The sequence below is a fragment of the Tubulanus polymorphus genome, chromosome 1 (assembly GCF_964204645.1).
Source record: "Tubulanus polymorphus chromosome 1, tnTubPoly1.2, whole genome shotgun sequence".
Taxonomy (NCBI): domain Eukaryota; kingdom Metazoa; phylum Nemertea; class Palaeonemertea; order Tubulaniformes; family Tubulanidae; genus Tubulanus; species Tubulanus polymorphus.
Genome location: NC_134025.1, coordinates 29,754,215 through 29,779,438, shown reverse-complemented (window position 1 = coordinate 29,779,438; position 25,224 = coordinate 29,754,215). Strand labels below are relative to the sequence as shown.

At 37.2% G+C, this 25,224-nt stretch overlaps 4 protein-coding genes across 5 annotated transcripts; 2 read left to right on the top strand and 2 right to left on the bottom strand.

Annotated features, from left to right (window-relative positions):
* Nucleotides 1-2,611: 2,611 nt before the first annotated feature.
* LOC141909696 (putative E3 ubiquitin-protein ligase HECTD2) lies at nucleotides 2,612-9,048 on the bottom strand. 2 transcript variants are annotated; one of them, XM_074800275.1, is made up of 24 exons: nucleotides 8,890-9,048; nucleotides 8,517-8,571; nucleotides 8,327-8,383; nucleotides 8,140-8,236; nucleotides 7,782-7,891; nucleotides 7,480-7,680; nucleotides 7,289-7,401; nucleotides 6,979-7,195; nucleotides 6,793-6,894; nucleotides 6,637-6,723; nucleotides 6,462-6,554; nucleotides 6,177-6,382; nucleotides 5,971-6,102; nucleotides 5,756-5,876; nucleotides 5,591-5,668; nucleotides 5,471-5,514; nucleotides 5,233-5,395; nucleotides 4,984-5,152; nucleotides 4,545-4,732; nucleotides 4,375-4,458; nucleotides 4,186-4,254; nucleotides 3,890-3,988; nucleotides 3,450-3,661; nucleotides 2,612-3,042 (listed from the first exon to the last, which is right to left on the bottom strand). In XM_074800275.1, exons 1-24 carry the CDS (start codon nucleotides 8,964-8,966, stop codon nucleotides 2,922-2,924), a joined length of 2,895 nt encoding a protein of 964 aa, XP_074656376.1. In that variant the 5' UTR covers nucleotides 8,967-9,048; the 3' UTR covers nucleotides 2,612-2,921. The 2 variants fall into 2 exon arrangements, with proteins under 2 accessions (XP_074656376.1, XP_074656384.1); XM_074800283.1 differs by lacking the exon at nucleotides 2,612-3,042 and having other exon boundaries at nucleotides 3,526-3,661; nucleotides 3,958-3,988.
* A 163-nt stretch (nucleotides 9,049-9,211) lies between these two features.
* Nucleotides 9,212-11,987, top strand: LOC141908555 (tryptophan--tRNA ligase, cytoplasmic-like). Its single transcript, XM_074798655.1, has 9 exons — nucleotides 9,212-9,529; nucleotides 9,746-9,902; nucleotides 9,994-10,102; nucleotides 10,192-10,311; nucleotides 10,603-10,785; nucleotides 10,863-11,076; nucleotides 11,307-11,480; nucleotides 11,569-11,709; nucleotides 11,802-11,987. Exons 2-9 carry the CDS (start codon nucleotides 9,752-9,754, stop codon nucleotides 11,958-11,960), a joined length of 1,251 nt encoding a protein of 416 aa, XP_074654756.1. The 5' UTR covers nucleotides 9,212-9,529; nucleotides 9,746-9,751; the 3' UTR covers nucleotides 11,961-11,987.
* A 552-nt stretch (nucleotides 11,988-12,539) lies between these two features.
* Nucleotides 12,540-16,206, bottom strand: LOC141903837 (uncharacterized). Its single transcript, XM_074792179.1, has 5 exons — nucleotides 16,020-16,206; nucleotides 15,532-15,861; nucleotides 15,296-15,456; nucleotides 14,812-15,035; nucleotides 12,540-14,542 (listed from the first exon to the last, which is right to left on the bottom strand). Exons 2-5 carry the CDS (start codon nucleotides 15,807-15,809, stop codon nucleotides 13,193-13,195), a joined length of 2,013 nt encoding a protein of 670 aa, XP_074648280.1. The 5' UTR covers nucleotides 15,810-15,861; nucleotides 16,020-16,206; the 3' UTR covers nucleotides 12,540-13,192.
* Nucleotides 16,207-16,352: 146 nt separating this feature from the next.
* On the top strand, nucleotides 16,353-20,786 carry LOC141915407 (tRNA (cytosine(38)-C(5))-methyltransferase-like). The gene is made up of 10 exons (XM_074806926.1): nucleotides 16,353-16,441; nucleotides 16,559-16,668; nucleotides 16,746-16,894; nucleotides 16,980-17,091; nucleotides 17,197-17,304; nucleotides 17,479-17,792; nucleotides 18,063-18,117; nucleotides 18,208-18,334; nucleotides 18,429-18,532; nucleotides 20,598-20,786. Exons 1-10 carry the CDS (start codon nucleotides 16,357-16,359, stop codon nucleotides 20,784-20,786), a joined length of 1,353 nt encoding a protein of 450 aa, XP_074663027.1. The 5' UTR covers nucleotides 16,353-16,356.
* The last annotated feature ends 4,438 nt before the right edge of the window (nucleotides 20,787-25,224 follow it).

The window sequence follows — 25,224 nt, the reverse complement described above, 5'->3', positions numbered from 1 at the left end:
ACAAGTTGAAATGCCATTAGACCTCGATACCCTGTGTATGTTTCTCTACACTTTCTTAAGATTTTAGAAATCAAAATCTCAACAGTTTTCGTCGCTTGGCAGAAAAAAAATGAATAATACATTTGCGATTGTTTATGGCGTTTGTTCCGCTATTTTACGTGACGCTCTGAAACGGTTAAATAAAAACGCGATCTCGACAGAAATAGTGCTTGTGAATCGTTAAAAATTAACAAGTACAATTCTTTTGAAAAATGTTTAAACCAAATAATGTGATTACAAACCAGTAGAGTAGAGAATGCATCGCAGAATCCGGGCAAAAGAGAGAATTTATCATTTATTTATGGAGATTTTCTGTGTGAAAATGACTTCAATTCGAAATTAGCTAGAAGGCTTTGATGATTTATCAACGCAAACCAATTCCTTTTGCGATAAATCTTCAGTTATTAACTCTATAAATCTACTGTTTTTCTGTATTTTGATATAAGAAATAAAAGAAAACTTACCATTGTTTCACTCGTTTATGACTTCAACTTCACAATATATAGATAGAATAAATCCAGTCGTAGCTATCCGAGAAACATCCTTAACAGTTTGATGATCTGAATAGTCGTATGATCATTCTAACTACAGTCGCACGTCAAACGTGGATTCGAAGATTATATTTCACTCTGGAACTTGACGATACCAATAAATAACACCAATTTCTGAAACTCTATGATTGCACTGTTCACTAATAAGTTAATGTTTTCTCACGAAAATCCGAAAGGGGCGTGCGGTAAATCCCGTATAAATAAAGTTCTACCGTAGTGTACTATGTCTAACATTCATTTGTCAGAAAGTTAGCAATTTTTCTTCACTGACTGATTGGATTTAAGTCGTCTCTGTGGTAACTGGCAATGGCACAGACTGCAATACACATTGCTTACTCCTGATGAATTGATCAATACGCTCAACTGAGAAATTGCTTCGTATTATCACCGACCCAGGTTTGATCTTCATCGGCGAACAAACAATACCTCCAATGAGAATCCTCGCCGTTTCGCGGGTTTAATTTACCACTTATTCTAATTTTCAGAACTAATAAAACTCATTAAATTTCACTACTATATACCTACAGCTCGGTGTAATTCTATTGACTCAGTGAGTCCGACTGTTCTACAATATTATGCGCGTTACTGGTTTTAAAGCATTTAGCTTTATGAATATATATTTACAAATAAACGTGTATTCAATCCATCTAACATAAATTAGCCACATCGAAACAGCGTGTGATAAGACAAACCGAACCACTGCTCTACAGTTGACTTCACTTTACCCCCTTTCGCACTGTTTCGTCGAATTCCGAATGAATACAACTATTATCTACAGTAAAACTCTTGAGATGGTTTTTACCCCAGGTATATCATAATTAGCGCAAACGTCTCAGTAACAGCGCCACGGGGTTACATGTATATTCATAATGGAATCAATTAATTCTTCCGTTTCGCGAAGGCAATTGTACATCAACCATGAAATTAATCTCAATAATGGCTGGAAATACCGAATAAAGATGGAATTTTTTAGTAGGCGTGTCGTTTGTTGTTTCTTCCATTTCCGTTCAACGTTGACATTTTCTCGACCACGAGGCAGCAGCGAGATTCTATCGCGTGTTTTATGTAATAAAACAAAACTTCTTGCGTGTCTTGAAGCAACAATCTTGAACAGTCTGGAAATATGACAAAAAATACGCGCAGACAAAACAAGTGTCTCATTAAAAATCGCATCGGAATTCAATGAAAACGCACTTACACGTAACGATTAAATAAATTGCAAATTATCACGATTTACTCATCACGATTCGACTGATCGAAACATTGTAATTATGTTAGTTTCTGCATCAGAGTGATTTTGCAATTTCGCCGAATCGCGCGGAATATCTGAAAATTAATTGTCTATTACTGGAAATTGATCATTGTTGACATGTCTATTTATTTCGTAAAGAACTATCGCAAATATAGACAAACGCATCATTTTCATATATTTGATTTTAAGCTCAGACAGAAATTGACATTTCAGAGGAAACCTCTGCAATGTCGGATTATTCATCGCAAACTGAAACCTCATTTTCTATCGTTTATGACTACGTTCGCTCATGGGCAGTTTTATCATTAGCTTATTTGATTCCATATCGTTGCATCAAAGGGTTCTATTTGGACTGTCCCTCTCTCTCTCTCTAACACACAACACGTGAAGATACGTCGATCTGCAGCTCATCTGAATAATTAACTTGTTAAAAGCCTTGTCGCATACTATAATCCCATTTGTACCTTCCTATGATCGAGGAGCCCTCGGTGCTAATCGTCAACCCTCGGTGGGGTGTTTGTAGTAACTAACTCCAATTACGTTGAACTAATTATGCAGACATCCTCGACTGCGAATGGTTTAGATGCATAAATTTCACGAAGTACCAACAGTCAATTCATTCATCCTTCGTCGATTGATGTCACTTGAATATATTTTGAACGACAACCTCTCACTTGGCATTCATACTTTTTTGCCGATATTCGATCCTCGAATCTCCTCAAAACGCATCGAAAATCAACGCTACGCGAGCTATTTGAAATAGCACCATAATATTTTATTTTCATGACTTGTTAAACATGATATAGAATGTACAGTATAAACCATCAATCAGTACGAACGAACTTCCGAGCGTTAATTGTTTCACCTTTTAAACGTTTAAAGTTTACATTGAGAGGCGTTACGTTGCGGTAAATCAGTATTAATAGTCAATCAGAGCGGTCGGGTACAGTTTACTAATAACGGCAAATTCGCCGCTGAACGGATGTTTCTAATTAAATCTCACTAAGAATTCTGTACGCGGTGGAACACGCACAGAAATTACACAACAGCCGCCGCGCGCTTATAATAGTCAATATTCTTCAAGCCAATCCGAATCCTTTACTGCTTTCTACTGCCATATTCAATTGAGCGTGTAATTTATCAATAGATGAATATTCAGGAAGCATCAGTCGATTAAAGCAAGTCATAGCTGTAGGTAATCTGAAATACAATAAATACAATTAATACAATCTCTAATTCTCCCTAATCACATACAACTATATCGTATCTGTTGCTATTAATTATCCAAAAGTTTGGGCAGGTAAAATAAGCCACGTCCCGTAAAAATAAATCAGTAAAAAGTATTTGCAAAAACTGAAAGCTAGTGAAAAAGCTTTCAAAAGATACTTGAAATAGTTTTTTTTTTGGGCAATCGATTGCTTCAGACCACTGAATATCAGAATAAGTTGAATACTGTCAAACTCGCTTTAGATTTCGTAGCAGAGACGATCATGATAATTGAATTGCGAATATAAATTGGGACGCGAAAATAATGACAACTTCACTAATGTGAGTACAACTCTGATGACAACTTCACCGAGTTAGACTGTACCGTGTAGTAGTGTTACCTATCAGAGTCTGGTCCACTCCTGTGTATGACTAATGGTAAATGTGAAAGTCCTTTCAACGGGATACGATCGCTACCCGTAACAAATCTCAACAATTTCCGTTTCTGCGCGTTTTCCATTTCGTGAACGATTTTCCAAAACCACTTGATAACGATATGATACGAATGATATCCATCATCGTACGTCGCTGATTTCTCCAGCTCAGAAAATTCCTGAAAGCATTGTATACGAATAAGGAATGCATTTCAATTGATCTCCGAGTATTGAGTGAATGAAAGCCATCGTTATGAATGATGTCGTTTGAAGAGAAGTCTAAAATTATGGCAGTGAAGTGTAGATGAAGTTATTTGACTCTAATTCAGTTCAACAGCAATTGTTTAACTCGGGAGTCAATTTTCAACTTAAACATTTTCAATCAATTACGCCGTGTTGTAACTTACAAGAACAGGATTTCCACAAACGAGCAATTCTATTTCTTCGGGTTCAAATAGGGATAAACCTTGATTACCGCAGACTTTATGAAAACCACGACTGAACGCCTAAAAAAATATAATAGAAAATCAAATTAAATTCTTCATCTTAGAATATACTAGTTGAAGTCGTCAGATGCCTTTGTGAGTCTAATTCCGATATCCAATTCAATCTAATAAGTGCAAATCGCCAAGATAGGATTGTCCCAGCTATGGCGCATTAATGCTCCCTCTATACCGCTGCTAGAAATTAAATTCTTCCTGACCTGGAATTGTTTTTCGATGCTGATATTCAACTTGTAGTTCACGACAGCTTCGACGAATTCAAATCGATTCTTGAAATAACAACAATAACAATAATTAACAGCGCGAATAACGTGTCTCGTCGATAGAAACGAAATGTCACAGGTGCGATGTCTACAATCATTAGAGATATGATACACGTGTTTATATACCTCATTAGTGACATTAGTCTGGCTCCCGTTGGGGATCAGATCAATATTACGAAGTTTCTGTTCACCAACGACTTCTTCAGTAATCTATACAAACATAGAAAACTATCCATAACACAGATATATCTATCGATACAATACCACATCATATCACACTGATAATATATCCATACCTGGAATGTTTGACAAAAAATATCCTCGACATCATCATCGGGATATTTCAACATTTCTTTCAATCCACGCGCGAAGTTTGGTTCGATTTCTTCGAAATCTTCGATAGTGACGACGCGACCTTGTAACATCTTGTAGATGACATTAGGCAACCGAATATCCAAAATAACACCATTGTAGATGGCTAAACCTACGAATTAAAATACTCAAATAATACTGATTAGGTTGAATTTCACTCCATCTTGAGACGGATGGAGTTATTGTTCTGGAACCAGTTTCACAAAAAAGTTAACTCAAATTTTTGTCGAATTGCTATTGGTTACTTCATGTTTTCAATGAGGACAACAATTCAAACTTAACCGTTTTAGGCTTAAACTTTTTCGTGAAACTGGGCCCTGGAATCAGTTCTGGGGTAGAACTGGGTCCTGAACAATTTTTTACCCAAAATGACGCCAACCAATTCAAATTCTTCCTCATTCTCGTACGAGTTTCCGTTAAACCACAGAACATTTCCGTTATCTTTTTCGATGAACATTCCGTAATCGGGATCAAATATTTCCAAACAGATCAACTGGAAGAATTCTTTCTGTAATCCGCCGTAATCGACTCCCTGCGATTATACATCAATACATCAATGAAAGTAACAAATACTGAGGACGAATTTCTGATAGAAATATAAGTCAAACCGACCTGTTCTCCACCTCCGACGTATTTAACGCGCAGAGGTTTTTTAAGATCGGTTGTTTTCAGTTTTACTTGAGAGATTGTATCAGGAATCAAACTTTCCCGGCGAACGTTCAACACTAAATATGGGCACATAGCGGACTTCATAGAATTGGTTAACGTTAAAGATCTAGAAAAACACAATATTACATTCTAGTGGTAAGCAAAATAGTCCATAAAATCTCACAAAACAAATGTGTCTTACTTATCTGACTCCTTTAGGAAAATGTGTTGTAGTTGACTAATCCTCTGTAAAGGAACAAGATTATATCAGATTATATCCAGAAAATAGAAGTTGAATGAAACAGAATATGACTATATTTACTGCTTGGTGAAGAAGAGCTTCCTGATAACATTGTCGCATTTTAACCACGGCTCCAAGATGAAGAAGGTACACTTTAGACTGAAACAAAGAGAAAAATTTTCTGATTTTCTGATAGATAGTTAGATATTTGCACAAAATGATGAATTAAGATCCCGTTATGCTTACTGCAGGATCAAGAAGGAAAGGATAGTCTAAAAGAGACGTTTTTCTTTCTGAATTAGAAGATTGCGTGTTATTTTCCACTCTTTCGAACCAAACTGCGTGTTCAGCATTGAGGTCTAACTTCCTACAAGAAAAATGAAAAAAATTTTGTTTTGTACAAAGAAAAAAATATCTGAAGAGTCTCTAATTTCTAATATCATCACAGAAACATTGCATACTTTCCGAGATCATTCACGTAAAACATGCGTTTAGGAATAATGTGAGCTCCTCTAATAGATGTTACAGCCATATTGTTAGCTTGAAAAAATACCGATAAAACTTCAGCCAATTCGATCAAATGAGGCTCCGTTCTGTAATCAAAAATATCATACATACCTATACATTCTACATATGTAATTACAGAATTTAGTCTTCGTAAAACTACCTTTGTTTTTGACATAAGGATAACATAAAATGATCTCTAAACATTCCCATCCTGCGTTCAAAACTATCCTGATCATAATTCAGTAAATATTTACAGAATTCCTCGCGACTAGCGGCAGAAAGCAACGAAACTATGCTACAGAATTTCTGTCGTAGAGCGTGATTCAATTTCCTCTTGAAAGACGGACATTCCATCAGAATAATCAACTAAAACGACAATATTCAAATTTATATTCAAATCACAAGAAATTGGTTCAGATATTTCTAAGACAAGTTCATAATTTACCTGAGCGATATCTTCAGGTTCGATATTTTGAGGTACGAGAGAAGATAAATGAAGTTCAATGGAGTTCATCAGAATTGTCTTATATATATCTCTCTAAAAATAATCAAAGCAGAAATTCTTACGAATTTAGATGATGGAAGAGGTTGACTTAATCATGTGGATCCACGAAACTTACATCAAAATGATTCAATAGTAAATCATATGCTATTTTCACTGCCTTTATATCAAGATTGTTTGGACTGTTGGAGAAATGTTCATCAATCTGCAAAGTATGCATGAAATATTGAGCATAAAATTCAAATTATCATCACGATGAATGCGAACTATTTACCCTAAAGCTGTCATTCAATGAGTCAGATGAGGTAAACACTGTTCTAATTGTATTCTGAATGAAAGATGGATCCAATGTTTCATCATATTTGGCGAGTGCAGCCTAAAAACAATCAAATCAAAAAATACATATTTCACCGGAGCATTAACAACTAATTTAAAATACTGATTTATTCGTTCAAATAACCTTGAGCATCGGAACAGTAAGATGAGTTAATGAAAGTTGTTGAACACCATCGAGAGAACCACATTCCGATGTTAATGATCTACCAGATTCGTGTAACTCCGACCCCAAGTCATCGTTTATATCGAAACAGATCGAGGCAACGTCGCTTAGACTCGTTAGACTACTGTGACATGATTCAGACATTGGAATGTTGTTTAATGTTATGTCGACTCCGTGACTGTGAGAAAGACACAATTAACACAAAATCAATCAGTGAACGACAGCCAGGAAATAGTGAACCGATTTAGAGTGATGTTTATCATGTACTTACATGCTATTCATTTCAGTGCTCCATTGATTTAGATTACCTACACTGTTACTGAGTTGACGAGACAACTTTTTGAAAGTTGATCCTTCACTTTCAGAGGCACTAGTCCTTCTTCCCTATAAAACATAAATATCCTTATAAACACGAGGATTCTATATGAATGCAGCGGTGATCCCGGTTGTAGATCTGTGTACCTGTAATGCAAGATTTTCCAGAGATGAAGTAAGACTGGTCGTTCCTCTGTGTTCTGATATACTCAGTGTATGTGAATGGTCGTGTATAGCTCTATGCGCTACTTTGAACAGATTATCCAAGTTCGGTACCGTGTACATTGTTCTAAACGGTGTTGTATTTAGAAGAGTTTCAATGAAACTTTTATGATCATTTTCAGATTTCTGGAAAAAGAGAAAAATGTGCTAGAACTTGATGAATTGTATTGACTAGTATGAAAAAACTTATTTGTGATGCCCTCGAATCACCAGAATTTTTCACTAACCTTCAATGGCTGATCTACTGAACTACTCAAACATTTATAGTATTGATTCTGAGAAGATGCCAACACTAAACTCATTACTAATGCCAGACTCTGTGACGTCGATACGCAATCTGAAAATATTTGCGCGTTATCAATGTCCTATGAGCTAAAAACACTGGTAAATCATCAACTTCCAAGTCATCTTGCAGACATGCATTTGGGAAATTTTGCACCGAGTGGAATTCCCTATGCCAAACCCTCAGTGATATTGAGCGTTCAAAGGAAAACTCACTGATAAGAGTTCAACAATGTACAAGGCATTATACAAATTCATAATCCTAAGTTAATCGCAATAGAAAGATTCAATCAATTTACTTACCAGGAGAACTAGCACAAAATCTATTACTACACGTTTCTTTATGGCAACCTTCGGTAAGTTGAAGATAATATTGCCGCACATTTTTCTCAAATTGATACTGAAAATGGCAAAAAACGCATTAAAGACTTTAAGCACTTGGCGCCTAGTGCAATCATTGATTACACATTCATTCTATCGAGTCCAATACCTTCGCAATATACGTAGCAGTAAAAGGAGCATTGTAAGGTCGACCTGGCTGTGCTTCCTATAAGAAAAAACAATACAATGAAAAATGATTTTAGATTCTCGAGTGAACTCATTTCTAGTAGGTGATCATTGAAGAGGTCGACTTTAAGGAGAACTCATATTTCATAATAAATCGGAATAGGCCTACTTACAGTTAAAGACAGATTACTATCAGATAAAGCAGCAAGGTTACTGGCACTCAGTGTCCTGAAAAAGTAATATAATTTTATTAGACTTTCTGAATCTGAATATAGTATACTGACAGAAGCCATGGTGTGTAGTCAGTTTAACACTAACAGCTCACAGCCCGTCACAGGAGCCAACTTATTTTAACCCTATCACTATCAGAGGTACTGCGGTAAACAAAAATATTGCATCAGCAGGGCCCTGTGGCCGTAAGACTAAGTTGGTGATGGTGTAACTGGCTTGCTACCCTCCTCCTAATTAAAAAGTACTCTTTCTAATTCTATTCTATCGATCAAATTAAAGTCCGGTGACGGTGTGGTGTCCCTCTCTCTGTCTTACAGTTTATCCAGTTGACTCGCTCTTGGAGTTGTAAATAAGTCAAACGGTCGTTTTCCAGCAGTGCTGGGGTGAGACATATTTCACTTCGGGAAGTACAACTAAGGCTATAACTTTACTAAACTATCAGCATCTTGAAGGCAAGTGTCAAAATATGAAAGCAGAAATGGCTCCACAATTTAACGAATTTGTTTTTGAGCGGCTGTAATAAATACCAGTTCAATTCAATTCAATTCAGCTAGTTTATATTACAAAGTGGCTATTCGTACGGACCCGTATGGATAATTCTGAAGACTATTCGTACGGACTCGCGTATGAATGACGTGTACATACTGGGTTATATTTTATTGAAGGAGCTACACTGGCTGTTAGCCCATCTTATATCATGTTACAAGTTACATGTAACGCAACTAAAAGCTAACCATTTTGTGGTCCCATTCTACTGTTCTAAGCCACTCATGCCGTACGAATAGCTTCCGAATTATCCGTACGGGCCCGTACGAATAGCCACGATAAGTCTCCGGTGTTTCATTAATTAAAATAATATTTCATCATTTTACCACTAATACTGGTATAAATAGTAGCTGGTCGATTATACGGCATTATTCTAAAAGGTGTCAATTAGCAGCAACAATTCTAGAAGGTAAATGTGAGGTGTTTTTCTGAAATTATTCGTATAAAAACGGTGACCGGCTTTTTCTACAACAAATTCAATTCGTTTTTATTTGACGGATGGGGAGATGATCCGGATGATGCTTATTTCAATAGTTTGAAGGATAAACTCATTTTGCAACTAAAATCAAATATCATGAAATACACGCACACCTCTATTAGTGTATTTTCTCTGAATGATTGATAGGTAGTAATGACGACGGTTGCAGCAAGCAGCGAGTCTCCACCGGCACCAGATATGAACTCTCTGACTGTCAACGATAACCAAGAGGAAGATGATGTCGTGGACCCGTGGAATGTCACAAGTAAATCTGCTAAAGGCGTCGATTATGATAAACTGATAAGTAAGTATTTATTTGTAGAAGGATTTAGATTAAACATACTTCATTCTATGTCTTATTATTCGATGTCATTATTATGTCTTTGATTTTTCAGAGAGATTTGGTAGTTCGAAAATAGATGATGAACTTATACAACGAATTGCTAAAGTTACAGGGAAACCAGTTCATCATTTGTTGAAAAGAGGAGTTTTCTTTTCGCATAGGTAGAAATTCCGTCGAGATCCGTTAAAAGATTTACATGTATGTCTAGAAAATGATGTTGAAATAAGAGTTTTTTGTCTGTTATTTGAAGGGATATGCACACGATACTGAGTCTGTACGAACAGAAGAAACCATTTTATCTGTATACGGGAAGAGGTCCATCTTCCGATGCCATGCATCTCGGACATTTGATTCCATTTCTGTTCACGAAGTAAGTAGCTGAAATCATAATATTACGACTAAATTTTAGAAAATCCTCTTTGTACGCGTGAATTGTTATCTAAAGCAATAACTGCAATTTCTAGTCGTAAGGGTTCTTACTCATCAGCGAATATCAGGGAACTCTGACTCTTCTAAAAAATCAGGGACTTTTGTTGTTCTTGTTTGAGGAGTGGCACAAGTGCCCTCTTTATAAGACAATATCAGGGAATTTTGATTTCCCTGATCTGTAAGAACCCTGTCGAAAGGAACCTCCTTAATTATGGTAATAATCCGGTTACAGGTGGCTTCAAGAAGTATTTGATATTCCGTTAGTCATACAGTTAACTGATGATGAGAAATTTCTATGGAAAGACCTCACTTTAGAAGAAGCTCATCGTTTAGCCGTCGAAAATGCTAAAGATATAATTGCCTGTGGATTCGATGTGGAGAAAACATTCATCTTCTCTGATTTAGAATATATCGGGTAAGTGTAAAACCTCGCGTCGATCCTGGTTATGAATATTATCAATCTCTGTATTTGAATAATGGTGTATTTTTCAGTCAATCTCAAGCATTCTATTGGAACATGTGTAGAGTCCAGAAATGTGTAACGTTCAATCAAGCTAAAGGAATATTCGGGTTTGGTGATAGCGATTGTATTGGTAAAATCAGTTTTCCCAGTATACAAGCATCTCCTTCGTTTAGCAGTTCATTTCCTCAGATATTCAATGGTCGAAAGGATATACCGTGTCTGATCCCTTGTGCTATTGATCAGGTAATTCTAAGAGCACAGTCAACCCCCGATATACCAGGAATGAAATATTAGTATTTTGGTTTGGAACTAGTGGAAAATAACCCGCGACATATCGCCATACTCGTTAACCAACAAAATCCTAAATAACCAATTTAGGCGCGATATATCCAGGCTTGACTGTATTTAAGTATTTCAAATGGATTTTTGTGGCGATAATTTGAATCTAATTCTGATGTTTTTATTTTGCTCAGGATCCGTATTTCAGAATGACCCGAGATGTAGCCCCTCGACTAGGATGTAGTAAACCTGCGTTAATGCATTCGACATTCTTCCCCGCACTTCAAGGAGCGCAAACTAAAATGAACGCCAGTGAACCAAACTCTGCTGTATTCCTCACAGATACGAATAAGCAAATTAAAACTAAGGTTTGTTTAGGACTATTTTCAATTTTCCATCTATTTTTCCATGTGTTGAAAGTTGGATTATGATATTATTTGTTCTGTTCCGGTTTAGATAAATAAGTACGCGTTTTCTGGTGGTGGCGCTACCGTAGAGGAACACAAGGAGAAAGGCGGTAATTGTGATGTAGATATTTCATATCAGTGGTTGACATTTTTCCTAGAAGATGATGATCGACTGGAACAAATTAGAAAGGTAATTTATTGGAAACTTCTTTTGTAAATACAGACTCTCCATTCTAGCAAACACCAATGATTGTAATGTAATGATTCTGATGTGTTTTTCAGGATTATACCAGCGGTGAATTATTGACCGGATTCTTGAAGAAAGAACTCATAGAATTATTACAAAAAATAGTCGGAGAACATCGTGACAGAAGAGCGAAGATCACCGATGACGTTGTTAAACAATTCATGACTCCGAGAAAATTAAAATTCGATTATTGATGCCTTAGCGTGATAGCTGACTAATAAAAGATCTTAAATTATTTATTAATTCAAAAGAAGTTTTCTTTTTAAGTCGACAGATTTGGTAACGATATTCTATCAGCAAAAACTCTCTTTCTTATCAATTAATTAGTATTTATACACAATAAATTAATCATTAACTCTTTTTAAAGATTCATAAAGATATTTTCAATTCAAAACGTTGACAAAAGCTCAACCTCTTCGCTGTTCTCAGTTCAGATGGGTCGGTGCTTTTAAAAGTAATTTTCTCGGTATCCGGCCCGCAAATCGGTAAATAGTTTGTTCATTATATCCACTAAAAGGCTTTGGCATGCGAGTATTATGTTAGTTCACGTTTTCCCCGCTAACGTCTAACATAGAGGCAGCACTAGACGGTAGACGTATGAACTATTTTCGCCGTGTCGGACGAATGTTAGAAAATAGTTTCTTTCGCCAATTCGATCCTCGCTAACGCTTTATTCAATGAAAGTATCCCGACATTTGATAAAATTGTAAAGCCATTTCTAAATATAAATGATTTCTCAATAGACATCAACAACAAGAAATAAAATTTCCTGATTTACTCCTTTTAATATTGTATATTCATCTTTTATTAACAGCATAGCAAAATATAAGTGTTCATATAAATATGAATATGAATTGATAGAAAATTCTGTATAATAATGTAATATGTTTATTGCATATGTTTAAAGGATTATCGGATGCCATGAAGTATTAATTCTTTCATAATCCTTAAAAAATCCTTTAATAAAATCCTCTTTCTAAAGCACTGTGGGCAAAACATTCCTTACCAACCTTTCCTTAATTACTCTCCTGATTTTAGTAACTAATTACCATTATTAGAAAAGCTTAGCTAATGAAAAATCCTTATATAAACAGTTTAAACTTGGTTATATATATACTAATCAAGTAAAGCCTGATTCAACAAGTGCATTCAAAATGCACAATAAACGAATAGAAAATATACAGTAATAACAATAATGGAAAACCTGCTACAATAAATATATAAATTTCAAACCATACTACGTAACTGCATAAATTTACCGCAATATAAAGATTTTAGTGGAACCTCATTATGACGATTTATTGGTTATTACAAACCTAGGATTTTAAATAATTCCATACTGAATGAACAGATGTTCCCTTGAAGTTCGTTGTAACGAGGTTCCCCTGTATTAACAAAAGCGACCAAAGATCTCTCAATATCCCGGTCACATGTCGCTGTCACTGTCTGATAATGAGTCAATTGTTCCGAGATGTTTCTTTTTACTCGGTCTACCTCTCATCATAGGAACCACCCTACCTCTCTGGAAGTCCGCTTCTATATCGCGCACTTTCGGAGGCGTCGCAATATTCAATCGCCTTTTCATCGCGTCAAGGTCATCATCGGTTGCATCGGCTTTCATCAACTCTTCAAACATTTTCAGAACGTTCGATCGTTCGTTGCTTTTCGATTTATCCGTATCTTTCTTGGTACCGCGAGACACAATACTAGGTTCAATAACTTCATCGGGTGTCGCGGATGTTGTATTCACTCGAGGAGACACCGATCCACTAGTCCCGTACGATACCGGATCTTTAGATGTCGTATCAGTTTTTCCGCTTATGTTTGTATATTTTCCAAGATGGCTACTGTCGCTAAACTGACTTCCCGTTCCACCTCTAGAATACCGATCAGAATCTAACCTGTCATGAATATTTTTCTTATCCGAATAACTGTCCGTCTGTCCGCGATTGTAAGCAGTTTTGTCCTCTTTATTACTGGTGTCTGTGTATTTAGTATCGCTGGGTTTAGTGTAAGGTGAAGTAGCGCCATAAGAACTAGTTCCCTTGTAAGAACCGGACCCACCTCCATAACCACTAGTCGAATAGGGCGTTGTCCCTCCATACCCTGAGCTACCATACCCCGAGGTACCACCATAACCCGAGCCACCATACCCCGAGCCACCATACCCTGCTGAGCCACCGTACGACGGTTGTGAGCTACCGCTGTATGGTGGCTGAGTAGGGGTGAATCCGTAACCGTACTGGCCATAATTCCCATATGCCGTCGAGCTTCCATATCCCATCTGATCATACCCATAACTACCCCCTGAATTATACCGAGACGCCCCGTACGTGTTAGAGGCTGATTCCGGATACACGAACCCTCCGGCGCCATACCCCGGCGGAGCGCTAGGTACATTAGAAACCATACCCGGAGCCGCCCCACCGTAACTCTGCGAATCAAACAAACCGTATGAGGTAGGCATAGGAGGTGGCTGTCCCCAGGCACTGTAGTAATTATACTGACTATCGTTCTTATCTTTCTTTTTATCTTTAGGTTTCAGTCCGGCCATTACGTTTTCAGATTTCACTTCAGTCATGACTTCTTCGTTTATAGTTTCAGTTTCTTCGTCGGATGAATCTTGTTTTTGTGGTTGCATACACGATCGTCTCGCCTCCTCCTCTTGTTCTAGACATTTATTAATTTCATCTAACGTTTTCTCTTTGATGTCGTTTTCACTGAGTTTCAATGATTTCAGGTATGACGGATAATTATTCAGCAGATTCAGGAAGAACTGAAAAAGTTGACAAAAAGTTGTGAATGTGTTAAGACCACTCATCGTTCAAATTACCTCGGAATTTACTTTCCAAAAAAAACTGAGTTTACTGCACAGAGCCCAGTTTCACGAAAAAGTTTAAGCCTAAAACGGTTAAGTTTGAATTATTGTCCTCATTGAAAACATGAAGTAACCATTGGCAATTACACCAAAAATTTGAGTTAAACTTTTTGTGAAACTGGGCCCTGAACTATAAGGTTGAACCATCACCAGGTATATGAACCTACCTTAGCACCACGGCTGCTTATACCGGTATTCCGTACGTCCAGTATCTGCAATTCAGGATTTGCAGCCATCGCGACAGCCAAACATCCAGCACCGTGATCTTCAATAGTGTTATTATCTAATTTCAGAACTCTCAGAGAACTACTGGCGGCCAGCGCGATGAATAACTTCGTCCAACCTTTACTCGTTATAGCCAGATTATTACTCAAACTCAATTCACTTAGACCTAGAAAATATTACAAAACATAATTCCATTGAGAATGAATTTCCCAAGTTCGGATTAGAGGAAAATTGATAAAATTCCCGAATATTTCCAAACTGGGAAATATCATTTTAAAATTCCCAAGTTTTTTCCTCATTCACCAGCACTGTGGAAACCATGGACATATATGTCAATGTTCCCGAACTAACTCATCTAACAATTAATCTCAATGAAGAGGTTTCCACCGTACTGGAATGATATAAGATATGATATGAGTGAAATACCTAGTTTTTCTTTATCAGGAGGCAGTAAATCGCACAGATATTTCACGGCTATATCACCCAGTTGACACTCAGCTAAATCAAGTGAAACGATGTTAGGATGTTCGGCTAAGGCTTTAATCAATAAACCACAGTTTTCATCTCCAATATCAGAACCTGGAATACTATAAACAGAAAACAATTAATACATCATTTGTTCCCAGAATCTGAACATTTCAACCAGTTCTCCCGATACTTACTATAAAGTCCTGAGGTTCTGATTTTTAAAAATCGCTTTAGATAAAATTTTCAGACGATCGACCGAATTAAGCATTCCTTCGAGAAGTCCGAGTTGAAGCAATGAGCGACATTTACGAAACGATTTCATCATTCGTTTAAAATCGTGATCTTCTATTTCACATTTTCGCAGAGTTAAAATCTGCACCGAATGACTTTCTAAAGCTGTACAGATTGTATCTACGTCATCAGCCGTGATAGTCTCACGACTGAAGTATAAATTACTGTTATCATCGTCCATGACTGACTGAGACGACTTCCAGAACTACAGTATCAGAACCTGTCAATGAAACCTGTCAATGAGAAATAAGTTATAATAAATAAGTCATATTAAGGGTGTCGTATTAACATTACCCACGTAACTGGTAGAATGGAATTGTGAGTTTCAGTTTGCCAACAAGAATGGCCATTGACTGACTTTAAAAAGCACTTGTCGTCTTGTGAAACTTACTTCTTCAATCAAATAATACTTTTTCCGCTGTTTTTTAATTATTCAGCGCTGGAGTCAGACGGCTCCGAGGTAGCGAGGTATAGGGAGCAGGGGCTGGTTACTTTTATCTGTTAATTAACTCGAAGGAACTGTTAACGAAACTACGAACATCATTCAACCGTGTCCGAACTGTCATTCACGGTGCTTCTTTCGGATCGACGGAAGGCACCAATAATATAGCGTTAGACCATGGACTGAATGAATGAACACAGGGTGGCTCCGAAAATTTTCAATTTCGCTGTAGTTTACCCACATCCGCATATCCCGTGCGATATAAAGGTAATCGTGGAGGCACATTATGGCCCAAAAAATGAATAAAATTTCAAAACTGAAGGTTTTGGAGCTATTTAGCGGTATCGGAGGAATGCATTATGCTTTGAAAGGTATTCAAATGTAATATCAAACTTTTAAGAATGCTATCATGTTTGGGATTTAAGCTGACATTCATTGAATACGTTAAAATGTGGCTGTTTACACCTCCCCCTTATTATTTTTTACAGAAAGTGGTTTTTTATTTGAAGTTTGCGCGGCTATGGATCTGAATTCTGTGGCTCAAGAAATTTACACTCATAATTTTCCAGAGATAAAGCTGATTGCTAGATGTATCGAGGTACGTAGCTGGTCGAGTAACGCTACGTCCGACAAACCTACAGATTATTAATCAAATGATTATTCTCTTATTTTCAGGCGATTCCTGTAGAAGACTTTGATAAATGGGCAGCTGATATGATACTAATGAGTCCACCTTGTCAACCATTCACTCGCCAGGGATTGAAAAAAGATGTTGATGATATTCGATCGAAACCATTCTTACATCTACTAGAATCTATACCCAGGTGCAGTTTGTCGTTTTATTTCCAATTAGCTCAAACTTAAACCTAATTGATGTAATCCATAGATCATCTATTTATCTTTCTGTAGGTTCAAGAAAAAGCCGTCGTATATCTTAATCGAAAATGTGAAAGGATTTGAAACGTCTGAAGCGCATGGTAAATTGATTCAAATGCTCGAGGAGAATAATTATCATTATCAGGTAAATTGATGAAAGTTACTCATTGATTAACGGTCTAAAATTCAACAGATCGCTGGTGAATTTATCATTCATTATACAGTGAAAATCACCTGGTATTTTTTTCAGGAATTTTTATTAACCCCTCTTCAATTTGGAATTCCGAACAATCGACTTCGTTATTTTCTGATTGCGAAATTAAAACCGATGCAGTTTCCTTTTTCCACGAAATCAGAGGTAAATTTATGAATAGATATCGAATCTATGGAGAAGATTAAGATTCCTCATTTTCATCTATTTCTTTTATTCATCATTCCATTTGATGATGGCTGTTTTTGGAAACAGTCAAAACGTCATAGCTTCAATTAACTTTTAGATTATTGAATTTTGACTCAATTTCTTATTTTCTAGATTTGGACCGATATTCCAGACGATTTTCATCATCTGTTGAAACATAGAAACGTTATTAGTGATAAACAATTATCAGACAGTACTAATCATACTTCAGCAGGAGACATTCTTACGACCTTGACACCTTCTGTATTAGTCGAGAAAGATCTGGAAAAATATACAAAATACTGTCAGAAACTAAGTGAATTTTTGGTCGTTGGAAGTGATAGCGGTGACTTGAGTTCGTCTATGTTAACCGAAAATCATCTACGACATTTTATGGCTATGGATATTGTAAAACCAGACTCTAGAAAATGTTGCTGTTTCACTAAAGGGTGAGATGTAACAGTGAAACCAGTTCCACATTGTCCGAGTTTTATCCATTTTCAATGTTTGAATTAAGAACTGTTGAACCGGGTCCTGATTTCAAAGATGCCGTGCATCTTTTTGCACTGCACCCATTTACCCGTATATGGGACTAGTCAAATAGTATATATGGAACTTCTTCCCTGATATTAGGGTGAAGTTGTAAATTTTAGACCCCCCTCCCCCACGGAGGTGTATGTACTATTTGAAGGGTCTCTACACTCGACACTTTATTTCAGATATGGACATAAATTAGATGGCTCTGGTTCTGTTATACAGATGGCTGATGAAAAGGTATTTAATGTAGGCTATTCCTATAGTTTTATGTACATTATTTTGAGAAACTGTTCGATACATTCAGTGAATTGTTTATGATATTTTCAGGATATCTACGACGGTAACAGAGATAAAACTATCGATCCTAATGATTTTCAACAATTGAAAAAATTCAAACTACGATTTTTTACTCCAGAAGAAATCGCTAGACTGATGTGTTTCCCTGCTGATTTCGGTAAATTTCACCCCATGTTTATTCGTTCTGTTTGTTATTAAAATGCTTGCATTTCTGATTAAATATTTTCTGTTTGTTTCCTCTAATTTTGCAGACTTCCCTCAGAATGTAACGGTTAAACAGAAATATCGAACTCTCGGAAACAGCCTTAATGTTCATATTGTATCTGTACTTATCAAGTTAATGGTGCTCAAATCAGTATCCTGACAATAAATTAATATATTGTGATCCTTTAGACATTTGTTATCTATTGAGGATTGATTGATCTCATGCAGGCCTCCCTATACAAGTAGAGTAGTGGCTTGGATCCTCTAATACCCCAATAGCTGCCAGTAGTTTTACTGTAGACGTCCCCCGACCATGGACTTTAAAACTGGGCTATCAAAACGCTGAACAACTTGCCACAAAGGTTAACGGAAGCAAGACGTTTACGGACGGTATGAACGTGACTGGTGAAATCTTCGTAGAGGACCCAACCCTAAAGGGTTTGTAGCCAAAAACAACGAGTTTGTTGTACTTGACCCACCAGTTGGCCTCAGGCTGTCATTGGTTCCAGGAAACTCGATCTGGCTTATGATCGGTTTGCTAAGGGTAAACGTGTGAAATCAGACCAGGCTGAAAGTTTGCTAAACACGATCAGGTTTTATGTCAGCTGCAAAATGAACAGTGAAAAGTATAATGTAATGGATAACGTGGCTCATATAATTCGACTCAATAAAACAACTCGATTTACATCATTTTATCATCGATTTAAAACGTTGCGGGACGGTTAGATACAAAACTGAAATTTACAGATTTAAATATTTAAGTGCGTCGTTGGTTTAACTAGTGCTATATGAGTCCTCGCAGTTCTATAACCGTTTTATGCCCTTTGTGAAAGGTGTTCCAACAACAATTTCACTGCGAATGCTTCAGTCACGCTTACTCTCGTCCCATTGAACATTACAAAACGAAACAAGAGATTATTTTTGTGCGGTTTCCAGTAAAAAGAAATCAAAACTTTAGCATCGTTGTGCAATACAATAGTTCTTTACAACTTAGGCATTCTTTGAATTCGGCTTTAGAAATCCCTGTTTGTTCAATCTAAAATTATGAGACAGATTCTGAAATTATTCTATGCTCACTGGAAATTGTTCGTCCGCCAATGAGATCCCAGATGACGGCATGCATATAACGCGATATGTAAATAAAATAGGGACCAGTCCAATCGATGTAAACACCTGTTCTTTTAGGAGAAAGTACTAGTCAGGCCCGACATGTTGTCACCAAGTGTTCCGGCCATAACATATGAGCTGATATCGATGAGCCCTTCATATACTGATGCAAACAGTGCTTTAAATATGAAATATAGACTCACGTTACATGCATTTCACATCGAAACGTTTTTGTGTTAAGCATTCTATACAAAATTTCTAAAATTCATATGAATTCATGCAAAGAGAAATCAAAGACACGAGTCGCTCGAGATAATTAGGCTACGACAAAAACTTTAAACGTCGTTAATTAGCATTCGTTGATTAAGTGCTGGATGATATTACTCGCACTACACACTCAAAAAACATTCAGTATCTCAATTGTAAGGGCACCATCAATGTGACAAGCGCGTGGCATCGACACCTTCCAGCTACTATTTACACCAGTGAATCGGTCTAGTATCAATTATGGTAATTACAATACTGCACCCCTTCTAATCGTTTCCGTTATTTTTTCTATCTGTTGTTACCCATCGCTTGTGCGTCTGTCATTGTCAAACCTATGCCCATTGTCCGGCGAACGGCTTCTGTGGTCAGAAGATCGAATTTCAGCGGGCCGCTATTGTACGCGATGGTCAAAACCTCATGAATGGTGCTCACAGTGTGATTTCGCATATGTTATGGCTAAAATTAGCTAAACGGGATATCTTCCTGTATATCCAAATTCTGAAGAAATCCGACAATGATGGGTTTTGATAAACGATAATTGATTGATGTGTAGCCCACAATTCACGGATGCTGACCGCCCAGTCAACACTTGACTAGCGCAATCCTTGACACACTCATCCAATATCCATTCAAATCCGAATTCTATGAATGTAACAGTGTAGTGAACCCTCGAATGCCATGGTGACTGCTAATTAGTACCAGACATATCGCAAAATTCGAAATGATTGGATATTAGATTGAACTGGAGGACATCCGTAGCCTGGCTCATCTGCGGGGGTTACAATGACCGGAAACTGGTCATCACGGAAAGTAATGTCCGAGTCACAAATTTAACTTCGCAGTACGAGCAGCACGAGCAGTACGAGCAGCACGAGCAGTACGAGCAGTACGAGCAGCACGAGCAGTACGAGCAGCACGAGCAGCACGAGCAGCACGAGCAGCACGAGCAGCACGAGCAGCACGAGCAGTACGAGCAGCACGAGCAGCAATCGTTTCATTGTGTGAAATCTTCAAATTTTCACAACAGATAGAATACAATTGTATAAGCCGATCTCCAAGAGCCACTGTTATTATTTTCATTTACGCAGCTTCTTGATTTTCGTCAACCATCTTATTTTTATTTCATTTCAAACGGAATTTGTGCGGGCGTGCCTGCGTGCGTGCGTGCGTGCGTGCGTGCGTGCGTGCGTGCGTGCGTGCGTATGGTGTGTGATTTTCGAAAGGCGGCAAAATTAAAGTTTTTTAACAATTGAAAAATTCAACGAAAAAGAATCAAACAAAACAAAGAAAATAAACGTTTCAGATTTAGAATGACTTTATGAGAGTGGTTGCGAAGCAAAAAGTCAAAAGAAAATACGTATCAGTCGGTGAGAACTCACAGGTGATAAGTCGGGGGTTTTCTGACAATTGGGATGTTGCACGTCTATTCACGAAATAATGGGGCAGGTTGCCTTTTTGGTACGTCGTCATCAAACGGTATTAAATACGGAGTGATTGCGTATTAGCGACTCACTGATCTATGATAGTAGCGAACGCGTTTCCATTTAGAGAGCGCGTCAGTTATACTATTGTAAATATCCAGGTAAAAAAGGTGCTGATGAAATGAGATATGGCTCGATCTGTTCGGGTGCACGTATTCTTTGTAATGAACGCCGCCTGATGTTCTTAAGGCCCTATGCCCCATTCTATGTCAGCTGGTTAAAGTCACAGAGCTAAACAAACCAACCGTCTGTCCTAGCGTGTGCGTAAACACCACAACATCACTTGTTGCTAAATAAAGAGCCTCATGTCACGCATATTAAAATACAATTTATTCCTGTTTTAGAAAAAATCTACGGCGGAAGTGCGATATATTGACTAGAATGAAGAGACTCCTCGCCACGCGTTCAATGCGTATTCAAACATATTATTCACTTCGGGTAATTACGAGGCAAACGCAATTAAACCAGATATAACTGGAAAATTAAAATCAGAAGACAATTCGGCGAAAAATATCCCGTTTTCATCACGTTTTATGTTATGTTATAAACGATGGAACGTTTCGCTAAATCAGATGCAGATCTTTTAGAAACGATTTAAAAAGAAATTCCATTCACTGCTTATCATAAAATATTTCCCAAGCAATAAAATGATAATAGCTCAAACGCCTTTAAATATAACGGGGTTTATATGAATATAGAGATGTTTCGGCGATCGGGATAGTAACATTTGCAAAATCACGATCGGTTTCTAACGACACGGCGGTCGGTTATCTATTTATCACAGACCGCCACGTGTCGCAGTGTCGCGATGAATGACCGTTACTTTTCGCGTCGGGATACAACTACTAACCGTACGTGATCGTATGAAAAAAATATCAGACGAATTTATACACGATCCGTTACACGAGTGCATCGTCTTTCCGGTCGTTTTGTAATAGTAGTTTGCGTCGAGCTACAGTTCTAGTAACGGCACCTCCGCCTGTCACATACGTGTGAAATCCTCATCACTATCCAACTGAAATTAACGATGCTGTGATTTCATGATAACTGGGTCAAAACTTGGCTTCGACGTGAATGAGTTTTGAAGACCCCTATACACGCTCATCAATGACCACGATCGGTGTCCAATTACTGCGTAATTACGAACGACGACTTCATGTTACAAAATAATGTGGTCGATCGCCCGAGGAGGTCATCAACTACTACCGTCTTTGTGCGTGTCGCTTACAATAAATGATTACCGTTTGTTTAATGGGTTCAATTCAACAGTCAATAGCTATTTATTCAAATAAGGATCGAATTTTTTTCAAATTGATAGGTGAACGGATATCAACATTGAACGTGGCACGCTTCGTGAACGATTGTTCGGGGGATACGGTTTAAGATAATTATCACGGTCGTTTACTTTTCATCGTATCCTCTTTATCATTGTCGGTGTAAATCCTAATCGTTATTGTTTGTAAATAAGAAGTTTTTTTATGGATCACACGCGATCACATGATCGAACGAACGAACGTGTCCCCGCCGGAGCCTAGAGCATCAAACAAGTACAAATTGTTGTTACAGTGAAGAATGAAGCTGTTGCTAGGCAGATGAGAAAAAGATTTATTCTCCGACATTTTACCATTGATCAGGAAAGCTATTTGACAAAAATCCCTTTCGCAGTTTATTAAGTGGATTTTCAATTCGTACAATTTCAGTTAAGATGTGTGACCAATTCTTGGAGTCTGCTAATTGCTTGCCGATAACGAGCGGGCAGCACTTTGAAGGCCTCGGTCCTGTCGCGAGGTTAAATGAACAATCCATAAGTGGTTGGAAACCAAGAACCGAACGATGTAAAGTAAAAATAATTTTTAAGATGGTGAACTATGGCTACTCGCTGAAAATCTGATGATGAATAAACAAAGAAATTAATAGAAAACTCTGCTTAGAAAAAGATATTTATTCATTTCACGAAGCAACGAGGCGTCAAATACTATTGCACTCAAGAGCACATTATCAACTTATTTTAAGATTTTCTTCACGCCATGTGCTTAGATACTTATGATTAGTACTCGTTTTATTAGAAATTCCAAAATAAGGGCTGTTCGAGCACTCTTCACGTTTGTTCTAGTCGATACAGGTATAATACGAATTTCTCTTGCACAACAAGTCATTCTAGAACGACTTCAAAATTAACAGGTGCATAACATAACGTGAATGAAATATCAACCAATTAATTTTAATTAGTAAGTGTATGTGCATGTGGTAGGGTTTCTATTGCTGGAATGTTTCCGTGCTCAGTTAAATATGCTTGATATTCTTTTCAAAAATTAGAATCACTCGCAACCAATATAACTTGGCTAGACAAATTGACTAAACAGTTCCACTGGTCGTTTCCTTAACCTTTCAATTAATAAGTTAATTGATTCAAACTTGTTTAACCCGACCTAACAAATTACCGTATATCGACGATGATGATGATATGAAAACGATTGAATTTCTTTGAAAATGTGCTATTTTACGGTCAAATCATAGGCATAATGATTATTATGCCTTTTAAACATATTGAAATCTAGAAAATAACTACTGTATCACTTGAAATGAGTGAATCATGTAATAGAACTAATATCATTTTCCATGTCTTAGTCTTGATGGAAACCACAGTCAATAGAAAATCAAGATTGTAAACATTTCATTTTGTTTAAACACCAAATTTATTTTAACATGTAGACTTTATAATAGCATGGTTAAAGCATTTTAAGCGCGAAGATCAAGCTTTGATAGCCGTGCTATATAAGAAAATGTATCATTAATATCGTTATCATAATCGTCATCATTCTACAAATGTGGTCGGAACTATCTTTTTTCTTTCATAGAAATCGAAAATACACGTATTGAAAGAGAAAAGGTTTCTCCTGGTGAGGCGGCTCTATTTTGTACTATAATGCACGGACAGGCGACTACAGTGGGATTTATCCATTCTTTGAATTCGCTGCAACAGGTGATACCAAACAATATACACGTCGAGATAATTATATGCGACGAGAAAATTTCTACTGTTTGCAGTATGATCAATATTTAGTAATCAAGTCAACGCCACTTCATGTGCTGAAGACTTGAAGGCATATGAGGTGGTTTGGCTGGCCATGTACCAGGTGTTTTAAAGAGGCAGCAGTTTTTGATAGGTTCCTGGTGGGATCATTCACACTTTGACAAGCATCGCTCATTGTCTACGTCAATAAAATTTGGTTTGACTTCGAAATGAAATTCGTGTTTCATTGTACGGAAGCCAGTGGGTGATCGGTAGTCTGGAGAATACGTCGCGAGAAAACAGCCGGTGGGTTCCACTGATGCGGTGAAATACACCTTTCTCTCTTCATTCGTTGTTAAATCCATATCATCATTAGTACACTTCTATGATAAAAAATGTTTTTCTTTCAAATGGAAAAATTAGATCTTGTCATTGTGTCTGTGTGGTTGGTATTTTCATCTAACTAGCGCGGCACATGTCTCACCTATGGTGCAAGCATCTGACACTTTCCCGTCGCTATCCGCGGAGGAAGCGGACACCAGCGTGTCGCTTACAAGTCCAGACTTAATTTAATAAGGATCCGTCTCATTTCGGGTCAATCTCGGACAATAAAACGGGATCGTATTGTTCAATGGTCAGTTTTGTCTTAAGGCATCAAGTGGAAGGACAGATGTTAGTTTATATGTCGATAAATTTCTTTATATAGTAGTATTCAGGATGCGATTGTTCTGGTCAGCTGGTTCCGTTATGGGTATCCTGGTTTGGTCAAAGTCAGCTTTGTTGACATTGAAGACAGGGCAGACGATGCTTCGTGGACAATGATAAACACACGCTGTTAAACACCTGATAGAAATTCAAACGATTTTAAAAGTTTAGAGAAATTTACCAATTATTTGAACTTTACGAAAAGTTAGAAATAGATAGATATAAAGAAGCTTTATACGACGAAAAACTGCGAATTAAAGAGGAAAATCA